This window comes from Mytilus trossulus, chromosome 6 (assembly GCF_036588685.1).
Source record: "Mytilus trossulus isolate FHL-02 chromosome 6, PNRI_Mtr1.1.1.hap1, whole genome shotgun sequence".
Taxonomy (NCBI): Eukaryota; Metazoa; Mollusca; class Bivalvia; order Mytilida; family Mytilidae; genus Mytilus; species Mytilus trossulus.
Window position 1 is genome coordinate 36,853,958 of NC_086378.1, and position 13,390 is coordinate 36,867,347.

Consider the following 13,390-nt stretch of genomic DNA (forward strand, 5'->3'; position numbering starts at 1 on the left):
TTTTATATATAAACGTTTTCAATTGCACAGGTTTGTCTGTACTTAAAATAAATTGTTTGTGTGTAAACAAAGCCGTTTATGATGAACCTTAAATCTAGCGACATCGTCAACCTTATGGTATGCTCCGTTGTGAAGATTGAATTTATTCCACATATCTGATCATATCTGCTATTTGCTGTACTTGGCCTATATAAATATGAATTACTAAGGTGTTATTACTGAACAAATCATCGTCCTTGATTAAATAAAGAACGAATTGATGCGCAAACAATGGCACGAGAAAGGCAAACATTTCCACATGTTAGACATATTGACTTGTAAATAAATGGCTAAGATGTATATATATGTATGTATGTTGTCAGGAAAATGATCACACTATTTTAGGTTAAAAAACAAACGAGTTCACAGGTCATTTACAATTATACTAAAGGTTAGAAGGGTGTGTTTGTGGTTCCTTCTTTTCTATATTCTTAAAGATTTATAGCATTTGCTTTATTCTTTATTTATTTTGCCCCTTTTACTGCATTTTTCTCAAATTTTATTTAATTTGCCCTTATTCTGCACTTTTGTACATTATAAGATATCATTCTGTAAACCCCATCCAGACCCTCGGGTAAGCATGTCACAATTCCCGAGAGGGTTATACATTGAAGAAGCATTCTTTCATCCAGTTGCTTGAAAATCTGAACTGCTTACTATTGTTTAATAGTTTGGTAACATTTGTTATCTTGTATTTTCTAGTCCAACCCGATGATTTCTTCGTTCATATAAAGGGTTATATACTGTACATTCATTTAATGATTAATCTTTGCACAACAAAGGCTTTTGCGTGTATTCGTCATAAAAAAAAACCTGTCCTAATATTTGTCACTGGACGTTAATTTAGTTATTATTTATTGAACAAATCTACATCAACTCTTTTCAATATTTTCAATAAATATTCCGACGTTGTTTTATTATCGTTTTGAAAGTCGTTTAAACATTTAAACAAAACTTGTTAAAATCTAACTACATGTAATTTAAAACCACAAGCGTTTTATATTACGTTTTAAACTCTTTTTTTTTTATATTTAAGTGGAAGAAAAGCTTGGAAAATTTGTATTACCCTAAGTAAAAAATGAAAGAAATGAAAGAAAAACGAAAGAAAGTAAAAAAATAACCTGGATCAACCAGTAATAGGCAAACAAACGCTGAATCAATAAGCTTAATTTTTGTATACATAATGAGCAATATTAAAGTATTTTATTGGAGAGCTGTTGATCTTAATCAAGTGATCTCGTTAAATTATCGCGAGATCAATAGAAAAACAATCATCTGCATATGTCCCAAACTTTTCAAGCAGCTCTTCTTACTTCATGAGCAAAATCAATACGACACAACCTGCGTATTGTCTATGTATACCTGAGATCGATGAAACCGATCGTTCATGTGTACATTAATTATTTATTTGTCACTGTGCAAATCTTGGAATTACTGGAAAAACGAAAATTGCCTTCGTTAAAGTGTTGATGCAAGTATCTTATCTGTGAGAACATGTGGCGTTTCAGGAGGCAGCTATATTACCAGACGCTTGGCCAATAGTAACGTGCGGCCATATATGGAGACCCGACCCGAGGAGTCAGATACTGTGTTATGTCCGACATTTTCGCATAATTTATTCACCCTGTCGATGATAATTTCGAATCATCTTATAGTATCTTTTCATTACTGAATATACTTAATTCATAACAATTTTCGATAACAAAATAATGAAGGCTTCTAAAATGGCTACGCCTGCGCTACGACTTTGATTGAAAAATAACATGGCATAAGTAATTTGTCGAGATTCACTACGCCATCTTTTCTTGAAAGAGATACAGATTCAAGTGAGTGTTTATAAAAAAATATTACATCTGACGTATATCTTATGTAACAATGTGATTTGACGATACGACAATCAGTCTGCTTTCTGGATTTAAGCTCCAACCACATAGCCATGAATCAATGTTAGGATGAAATTGTTGAACAATTATTATTCACCTGACTTTTTCTTAATTAACCTTAATTTACACCATTTCATTGATTTCTGTTTCTGACGAGTCTCATAGGATTATGTCAGCCATTTTGGATAGAGAATGCCGGTGAATTATTTTCTTGGCGGATTTATGTGGATAATGTTATTTGTTTCTGTGAAAATACATATCTAGCTTGGAGTTTTACACCCTCCCTCCATGTGGGTAGCATCTAAATGACAACTGGAGGAGGCCGTTTCGATTTTGATGATGGGGGCACGTACAGCGGAGGATGGGAGGATGGAAAAGCTCACGGACACGGAGTTTGTACTGGTCCCAAGGGGATGGGGGAGTACTCGGGAGCATGGCAATTTGGTTTCGAAATTTCTGGAGTTTATACATGGCCAAGTGGAAATGCGTTCAAAGGCCAGTGGTTTCAGGGCAAACGTCATGGATTAGGCGTTGAAACAAAAGGGAGATGGATTTATAAAGGGGAATGGACACAGGGGTTTAAAGGGCGTTATGGCGTCCGTCAGTCGACGTCATCAGGAGCCCGATATGAAGGGACATGGACCACTGGATTACAATGTGGATACGGATGTGAAACATATGCTGACGGGGGTAAGATATTTGCACGGCTTCAAATAGTTGTATCCTTTCCTTTTTGCATGTCATGAATGCCGTTTCGTCAGTATACACACACACACACACACACACACACAAACACATCTATAACTATATACCAATCGCGCAACATACTTATTTGTTTTTGTCACTGAGACAGTTTACCCTTAGTAATTGTCCACTTGACCTTTGGGAGAAGTTATATATGTTTAATATAATTTGATTTATCTTTGAGTTCAGCGTAATTTCGATCAGCTGTAAATGAGAAAATTAACAACAGATTAGAAGGAAATTTGAACACCATTGGTTGTTCTACAAATCAATGGTAAACATGTAATGTTTATAATCTAGTAATCATTAAAATCGATCCCAGTCCTATCAAAATGACATAATTGGACAGTGTGTTCTTTTAGCGGTCAAGGCTACTGCATTAAAATATTTAAACTTAAATGAAATTATGTAGCTCAAGGTCATTTTGACTTGGTACGATTTGAACAAAACAGAATTTATATATAGTTGATTAGAATTAAACAAACTGTATGCATTGAAGTCAAAACATTCAAGTATGCTATATATTTATTTAAATATGTTAGGATTATCACTGTGTGTAACCATTTAACTAAACATGCTAAATGTAGACAACATCATTATTTTAATAGTTCATGCACTGCATGCTAAAACGAAAGAAAATACATACTAGTATACAATAAGTCAACAGGGAGAAATTGTCTTCGAAGAAACTTAAGACTACGTCCAACAAACAAAGAGTAGAGAACAGGAGAAGAGTTTCGATGTTACTTCGAAATTGTCCTTTACTCTGAGCCTTTACTACGTTTAAGTAGTCACTTATCTGATAATGTTGTATAAATGGGGAATATAGTCTAAGGGTACAATAAGACCAAGAACAAGCAACAGTCAATAAAACACTGGTTTCAATTGCTAACATCCGATTTATTTCAACTTTGGTGGATAGTTGTCCCATTTGCAATCATAAGACAAACTCCTTATTTTTATCAGTACTATCAACAAAGGATAGAGTTTGAGGTACACGAAATTCAACAAATATTAGGTTAAAAGGTATATTGAGGCTAATTTATAGGGTTTGCCTATCAATGAATATGAACATTCTTAAACTTGAACCGTATCAATTTGGAACAGTCCGTTCATTTGACTAAAGATTTGCCCATATTATTTTAAAAAGACATAAAGAACAAACATGTCATCTTTCAGATGTTAATGATTGTTCTTTCGGATGTCCATGATGGTTCTTTTGGATGAACACTAGTATATGAATTCACCTTATATTGCATATATGATTAAATACACGTGACCTATATGCAGACCCTTCGGTCAATGTGTGCATATGCTCTGCTGATAGGGTGAACACAAAATATGTTTGCTAATACTTAGGGCTACTTGAGGAAGAGCAATCACCATGGAACACATTATTTATTTTAATGTATTAAAGGTGTGCACTGTCCCTATTTTTATTATGGCACCCGATACAGATAGTAAAATGAAATTGTATACACTCTCGGGGTCAAGGACGAACATTTTGAATAAGAATCACTTGGAAAGATTCGATACATTTGAACTTTCATATGATTATGGTCAAGGCCAAGCAGACTTCGTGTGTCAAGATACAATAAAGGTTGATCAGAATCCATTGTCATATATCTTGATGGATATCTTTCATTTGATCTCATTCAACAATGTTCAAGTCCGAGAAAATCCGAAGGACACTGACAGATCTTTTCAGTGATAATTCTAGGCTCATCAATTCGCGTTTGTTGCAATATTGATTCAAATTCAGCTTTCTGTAGGTTCAGAGGAATTATTAACGAAAGTCTTATTTTCTGCCTCTCATTGACTTAAAAGTCAAAGAAAATTGTCAATGATCATTACTAATTCAATTCCAAGAATGAATATCGACAAAAAGTGCATACGACTAAACACTAAGCGATTTTGTTTTCATGCATTAACCTTTTTTTACTGTACTCATTCAATAAAGGCCTCCTCAAAAACCGCTTTTATTCGGCCCAAACCGAATACATTTTTAATTTGGTTGTCTTGTTGCTGGATACAACTGTTAATGCGATAGTTTTTTTGAGAATTTACAGATGCTTCAAAAAGACGAAAATATACGGTATGGGTTGTCTTCTAGTAATAAAAGCCGAAAATATACGGTATGGGTTGTCTCCTAGTAATAAAAGCGTCTCCTAGTAATGAAAGCGTCTCCTAGTAATAAAAGCCGAAATTATACGGTATGGGTTGTCTCCTAGTAATGAAAGCCGAAAATTACGGTATGGGTTGTCTCCTAGTAATGAAAGCCGAAAATATACGGTATGGGTTGTCTCCTAGTAATGAAAGCCGAAAATATACGGTATGAGTTGTCTCCTAGTAATAAAAGCCGAAAATATACTGTATGGGTTGTCTCCTAGTAATGAAAGCCGAAAATATACGGTATGGGCTGTCTACTAGTAATAAAAGCCGAACATTTACGGTATGGGTTGTCTCCTTGTGTTATCTCCTAGTAATAAAAGCCGAAAATATACGGTATGGGTTGTCTCCTAGTAATAAAAGCCGAAAATATACGATATGGGTTGTCTCCTAGTAATAAAAGCTGTCTCCTAGTAATAAAAGTCGAAAATATACGGTATGGGTTGTCTCCTAGTAATAAAAGCCGAAAATATAAGGTAGGGGTTGTCTCCTAGTAATAAAAGCCGAAAACATACGGTATGGTTTGTCTCCTAGTAATAAAAGCCGAAAGCATACGGTATGGTTTGTCTTCTAGTAATAAAAGCCGAAAATATACGGTATGGGTTGTCTCCTAGTAATAAAAGCTTAAAATATACGGTATTGGTTGTCTCCTAGTAATGAAAGTGGAAAATATACGGTATGTGTTGTCTCCTAGTAATGAAAGCCGAAAATATACGGTATGGGTTGTCTCCTAGTAATAAAAGCCGAAAATATACTGTACGGGTTGTCTCCTAGTAGTAAAAGCCGAAAATATACGGTATGGGTTGTCTACTAGTAATAAAAGCCGAAAATATACTGTATGGGTTGTCTCCTAGAATTAAAAGCCGTACGATGGCCTTTCGTTGCTTATGTCCTCTTCATTTAACTATGATAGACAGTTGTCTCTTATATCATGTATATATGCAATCATGATATCACATCTTCTTTTTTATTTTTTATAAGAATTTTATTATGAGGTCATGTATGATTTAAAAAAAAAATGTTCCATTAGAATTATGTATTGGCTCTTTTCTTATAAAAACTTCTATAATTCAACATGTTCAAGTGAACAAATTGAAGATCTAATGATTGTCATATATGCCCGAAGATAACTGAAAATGCTGTAGCTTTATTAGCCTAATTTACAAAAAAATAGTGTAAAACAAGAATGTGTTCATAGTACACGGATGCCCCACTTGCACTATCATGTTCTATTTTCAGTAGACCGTGAAATTGGGGTCAAAACTTTAATTTTGAATTATAATTAGAAAGATCATATCATAGGAAACATGTGTACTAAGTTTCAAGTTGATTGGACTTTAACTTCATCAAAAACTACCTTGACCAAAAACTTTAACCTGAACTTCACACTATCATTTTCTATGTTAAGTGGACCATAAAATTGGGGTCAAAACTATAATTTGGCATTAAAATTAGAAAGATCATATCATGGGGAACATGTGTACTAAGTTTAAAGTTGATTGGACTTCAACTTCTTTAAAACTACCTTGACAAAAAACTTAAACCTGAAGCGAACGGACGCACAGACGGACGAACGGAGGCACAGACCAGAACACATAATGCCCCTCTACTATCGTAGGGCATAACAAGGGAGGGGGTGCAAAACAATAAAATATAACCGTTTAAAAGTACTAAGTATCGATTCTTTTGTTTTCGACATAAGAATACTTTAATATTTTTTATTGTAAAGGTTAACTAAACTGGGTGAACATCTGAGAAAAAAAAATGTTTTCATAAATGCTTGCGTTTTCTTTCATCTGTTTTTACATAGAAGTGAAAAGGTTAACAAAACTGGGTGAAGATTTTTTTTTATAAATGCTTGCGTTTTTTTTTTAAAAGTATATCAAATGCGACGCGATATGTGTATGCCAGCTGGATGACTGTATCAGTGTATATATATACGTTAATGCGACCCCCTTTTGAGAATTTATTTGTCATGGTATACCATATTTACTCTTCATTCCTTCAATGAGAACATTTTGACCTAAGCTAGAAATAATACATGTTATTTGCAAAACTTCTGTGACACTAACCTACTTTTTTGTGTACAAATATAAAAAGTTAACCATAAAGCCAATCATATTTGGGGTTAGAGTTAACTGGTCTTACTTGTAGAGCCCCATGATTTTTGGTAACTTTTAAAATTGCCATACACCTAGTATTATCATCTTTTCATAAAAACCTTTCAGTAATAGTTTACCTTATTCTACATATATCGCGTACATGTTGGTTCTGCTTTAAAATATATTTCTTGGGTTTATTCGAATAACTTCGTTTCAACTACACCAAATTACCATACCATCAAGTATTGTTCTTTCTAATTCTTCTCCTGTTAATCTTTTTTTTTAATCAATGCATTTATGGGATTGACCGAAACACACAATGTAGTCCTATTTATGTGTAATTATCCCCACCCCCAGCAAATCATTTAAAACTTTATCCGTATAATCGATTAACAAGGTTTGTTTGATGGTCGAGTTTAGAGATTATTCACAGTTATGATCGGATTGGAGATTAAAAAGCATTTGATCGGATTGAGATTAAAAACGTTATAAATATTGATACAGACAGTATTATTTGTCAGTGATGCAGACAGTGTAACGGTATAGACTTCGATCTAATGGACTTGGTGTCGATTTTACACAGATGTTACGTGTGGTCTGTTTGATTGTTCTGTCCGCAAATGAATACAAAGTTATATTTAACTTGTATTCAAAGAGGCTGTGCAAGTTACATAATTCAGATATGATAACAAACCCCTGCTTCTTCTATTCTCCTGGTAACGAGTCCGCCATATTACTCGAAAGGGAACAGCCATGCAGTATCTCAATGTCGGCTATCTGCGTGCAAAAAAGTCAAAGAAAAACAACACAACCATAACCATTAGACAGTATCCAAATCTATCCATTATCCATTGAGTGTTAGATTCATTAACTGGTGTTTGGTGCCACTTTCAGCACCATTGAATATTTCGTGGCGGTCAGCTTTTATTTGAGGAGGTAGATGGAGGAGAAAACTACGACCTTCGACTGGAAAACTAATAATCCTCGTCAAAAATAGTTGGACACAATTGTCACATGCGGGGTTCGATTTTACAACCTTTGTTGAAAAAAACAGGCCTCATAAATTCTAGAAAACAAACTTTTTTGTTAAAATTATTTTAATAATGTTTTTAAGAAAATATTGGCATTCTTTTAAAGTCAGATTATCAAACAAATTTAAAGTTAAACAAAAAACGCTTAAAAGCTGTCTGCTCAATTGCTTTAACATTGTGTTTGATGACTTTAAAATGATATCAACTGCTACTTGTAGACATAATTGATATTTCATACAAAGAAAAAGGAATACTCTTTTATAATTGTGAATGTATTCCAGACTTATGCAAATATTTAATCTGAAACACTCAGAACTTGGTGAAGGTCATTTGAAGGTCGTTAACATATCCTTTAATTATTCTTACAACGTATGACTTCTTTGATCTTGGACACGTGTTCATCGATCCTTACATATTTTAAACGGATTCATGGTATACTTGCTATTCAACAGTTGCTAATTTATTCATTCATCTTTTTATCTAGCCCAATAGATCGAATACGCATTCAATCATCAATGATCTTCCAAATCCAAAACTTAAATACATTTTAGAGGTCATTTCCCAAAATTCTGTTTAAGCGCATGAACATGAAAAATTATTAAATAATTATAAAATTAAAAACTAAAAATTAAAAAAATAGATTTAATTCGTAAGAAAATATCGGTAATGATTTTGTACCAGTTAATTTACGAAAAAGGGACATCTTTCTGTTTATACAAGAAGAATTATTTAAACATAGATAAATAACCCCGATCAGAGCCCCAAATGTTTCCAAATGTTCTGGTGCAGATGCATAATGACTTTACAATACATGTCTTAATGATATACATATATAAGTGCAGATGAAAACGATGTATTATTATAACATTACAGAATGTTTTCTTGTATCCATAGCAACCCTCTTGGCGTTCAACAAAATATTTGTATCTCATTTGTTTTCAATTAACATCCCGAGGCTTTGCTAACTTACATAACTTCTATTGTTTACCATAGTAACCCTCCAGAAAATAATAAAATCCAGACTTTGTCTCTGCTTTATGTGTTGTTCTTGATAACATTTCATGTCAAAGAATGCAAGAAGTTGTTTAACATGTTTCCTCAGTATAGACACCGATAATTATGTATCAAGCTTAATTGCATCTGGCTCATATAAACTTGACCATAGGCGGCTTAAACAGTTTGTGTCAAGTTTGTTCTTGGACTGCAGTCATAAAAATATCGAGTACGATTATGGTACTTCGACTCAGAATTCAACCAATCAAAATTAGTTTTTCAAGATCAAATTTTGTACTCCGAGTACTTGGTCATTTTTTTTTATAATTCTCTATAAAAAAAAACGTCCGAATGAGGGATCGTTGACACCAAAATTGTTATCATACATGGTATCACCTGAACTTTGCGATTACTGGAAGAAAATGAGTATCGTTAGAAGCAATGTTATTTTATACATGTATAGTTGTTCCATGTTTTCAGTTTAATCACACTGGTTTTAGTTTCTAATTTGGGAAGGAGATAAACGTAAGACATGTATGATTTTAACTTACTTCAAGGCGCTATAGACACGCGGTTTTTTTTGGCAACCTTTTGTAGATAATCTGGAGACCAAGAACTTAGATAGGGAAAAAACATTAGGAACACCAGGCATTAAAATAAAAAGAGGTTGCGAATAATGGCTAGATCGGCTCAGCTGATTGCCAGATTTTCTGATAGTTTCCATGCGATTACCTTAGAAAAAAAGAGTACTTAATTCTGTGTCATTTGGTTTCTTGTGAATAGTTGTCTCATTGTCAATCACACCGCATCTTCTTTTTGTATAATTATCCTATAGGGATGTGTAATTTGAATTCAATATAAAGCCAATGTAAAATCCAAGGTCATGAAAAGATCTGTAACCTGTAATCAGCATGTCAGTTTTCAACAAAAGTAAATGGGGAAACAGATCCATGTGACAAAATGTCGAACCACAACTGTTGGTTTGTCACAAAATGTTCTTAATTCAATACTCTTGTATTTAATAAAAAAAAAACACTATCTGATAGAAAGAAGTACCAAGCATACAACATACATAATTAACCTCGCTTTACTTTTAACCTTGAAGAACAGTAAGTGGATCATTAAAAATACCTCATTAGTTTCGGAGAAATATATGCTGTTTTTATGTATACTGCATGTAATGCTATTAGCGTAAAAGAAAGATTTGTGTATTGATTCATGTCATAAACTAAACCTATGAATATTGAGAATGAATATGGGAAAGAAGCCATATGTATATATTTATATGATTCTCCCTTTGCATGACAATGCACGTAAACATACAAAATTATACTATTCAACATGAAAACAATCATCTGAAAGATTTTTGTCACCATAGTTACTAGTCTGATGGTAGAATTATCGATCTCATTTAACCTATATTGTGTCTGGGCGACAATTCTCGCTTGGAACCACAAAACGAAGATATATCATCGTTTTCTTCGGTTAGATCTTACAGCTCCTGGTGACAAATATGAATAATTATATTAATAATTGAAAACACAGATTAATTTGTCAACACTGTATGAGATGACGGACAATATCAACATTCATATTCTAAATAATCAATTTTCATGTTTTATACATTTTGTTGACAGTTAAAATGATTGAAAAATTTTCTACTGCCAATTTGAATTTTTGAATAAAATTCGGTTGTGGACGTGCGTATATGTGTCCAATTATATATATGTATATATAACACAGTAGTCTCAGTTGTAATGGAATGAGATTTAAATTGTGTGTACACGAAAGTTGAATTTGATATAGTTGTGGCTTTTTATAGCCGATCATGTATACCCGTATGGGGTTTTCTTATTGTTGACGCTGCCTCTAATTGCTAACACCCACTTCATTTACAGCACATTTCAGTCAGTATGTAGCTAATGGTAATATCTTTGGTTAGCTTGCCTGTTAGCTGAACCGTGAAGTCATTGTTAGGTAAGGTAAACTTCCCTCTTTTAATAGTAGACTAGCCCAACAGATAAAAAATCTCTCTCTCTGTAGGACTAAGCTACTTTAAAAGGAGGGAAGTTTACCTTACCTAACAATGACTTCACGGTTCAGCTAACAAGCAAGCTAACCAAAGATATTACCATTAGAAACATACTGACTGAAATGTGCTGTAAACTCTGGTGGAAAGCTGTCTAGTTGGCAATCATACCAGATATATCCTTCGTTTTATATCAAAACCCTAACTTGATTTTTAATAAACTCAAAAACTTTGCAAGAAAGAACCAATTTATAAGGGCGTAGTTAAGTATATTTTATGTACGGACATAACGTTCGAAAACGAACCATTGCTAATATAAACAGAGGAAATTAGTATTTCGTACGCTGGCCTAAAAAGGAATACTCTGAAAAGACGTTTTTATGTTCATTGCATGAGCTCACAAGGAGCATAATAAACTATCAAACATTTAACTTCAGAAAAAAACTCAATTCAGTTCAAATTAGAAACAGTATTTATGTATGAAACCCCCATTTTAATGATAAACAATTTCTGTCTAGCATTAAATAATAATTTACCAGCATAAGTTTGTAATGTTACCATAAGTCGCGTATTACTTCGTACAAAGACCATATATAAGGTGTGAATTTGATGACAATAAGATACTTAACTTAAAAGCAATTGAGATTTTATTCATTAACAGTTTACGATAAAAGTTCTTTATAAAGGACAGACACATTTTGCAAATGTCAATCAACTTACAAGTTATGATTCCAAAAGTACAATTTGAGTACAGAAGAACAACACCATTGGAAATTGATCGGTTTAATTTAGGTAATATTTTTTTGAATTTTAGAATAAGAAATTCTGATGGATTTCTAGACTGAGATATTGTCTGAATGTCCCTCTGATATCTTTTGTTCCTCTTTTGTAGAAGAGCTAATTGTCATTTAGTGTTCAATATTCTTAGAAATTCCTCATTGCCAAAAATTTATGGTTTTAGATTTTTACAATCTTTGATTTTTTAATATGATATCATAAGTATTGATAATCGGTAATATCTTTTGAAATTTGAAGTTCCACCCATTAAATCGAGTAAAATTACATAATTGCTTCAACATTACTTTACTGCGTCCTCGATCTAGAGCAGGTAAGAACATCATGTGACCTATTGAAGTTTCATCAAGTATGGAAGAACTATGGCGACATGTACTAAGACCAGAATCAAAGACAAAGGAAAGTCTAAACCACATCACACAACACTTAAAGTTTAGAATGACGAACCCCCAAATAAGAGCTGGGGTTAACAAACTTGCGTCAAAAGGGACAGCAGAGTATCTGTATTAGGTAGACCCGTCTTATTTCTTAATGTTTGAATCCATTGCAAGTCCCACTCGATTGCTTGATTGTTGGTTGTAATATTCGATGATAATGTCGCAGAAAGACACATTTATTAAAGATTTAAAACAAGCTATTATAATGAACATTTACCTACTAGTATAAGAACTTAGTAAAACTTGAAAAATAGTAAACACAAAAATTTAAGCCACACTTAGAAATATTTTGGTTTGCCCAAATCCTACTCAAAGGTATAGACAGTGGGAAGGTAGGTGGGCATTTTCTTCTCGAAAGTTTTGTAGAGTCAATGCTTATTAACGGGGAAAAAAAAGTGTTGATAATTCCAGTAATAAATATGTAGACATTGAAAATTCAGAAATGATTATAAACCGATATTACATAGTAGCCTTTGCCTTATGGCAGTTGCTTCGATTATCAGAAGTTGTAGTCAATCGTAAATTTTATAAATATCATGCAATCCTGTTAGATCTTTATTTATCTTTGCTGTTAGACACCATATGTTTTCAGTTTGCCAATAATACTGATCTCCCATGATTTATAGATAACAGAAGCAGGTATGTAATCGGTGCACTCATCCGTCCTTATTTAATTGTCTGGTATATGGAGGGTGAAATGACCGTAAAATACTGGTAGCATCTGTTCTTTTGGTCTACAGATATCGTGATCTATTGTCTGGGAGCAAACCGTACATTTTATGAGCCGGATTGAATAAAAGATTTATGCAGTTTCTGTCTTTTCTAAGTCACCTAAAATGTGTGTGTGTGTTTGTGGGTTTTTAAAGCAAGGTCAGGCGACCTTTTCATGAAGCTAATCATACTTTTTATCAGCCGGATTGAATTAAAAACAAAAATCAGTTATTGTCTCATCTAAGTTACCCAAAATGTGTGTGTGTGTTTTTTTTGCCATGGGGCAAACCATATTTTTATAAGCCGGGTTGAATAAAAGATTTATATCAGTTATTGTTTCCTCTAAGTCACCTAAATGTGTGTATCTGTGGTGGTTTTTTTTAAAGCAAGATGATGCGATCTTGTCACGGAGCAAACCCCACTTTTTCTAAGCTGGATTAGAGGTTTACATTAGTTA

The 13,390-nt window shown here is 33.3% G+C and overlaps 1 protein-coding gene across 2 annotated transcripts in view; it reads left to right on the forward strand.

Annotated features, from left to right (window-relative positions):
- Positions 1 to 1,332: 1,332 nt before the first annotated feature.
- The window catches only part of LOC134721261 (junctophilin-1-like), a 71,362-nt gene continuing 59,304 nt past the window's right edge, over positions 1,333 to 13,390 (forward strand). Inside the window, exon 1 of one of the 2 annotated variants that reach the window (XM_063584108.1) lies at positions 1,333 to 2,612. In XM_063584108.1, coding sequence (XP_063440178.1) covers positions 2,228 to 2,612 — 385 coding nt within the window. In that variant the 5' untranslated portion in view covers positions 1,333 to 2,227. The remainder of the gene's footprint in view (positions 2,613 to 13,390) is intronic. The other variant, XM_063584109.1, reaches the window with a different exon arrangement.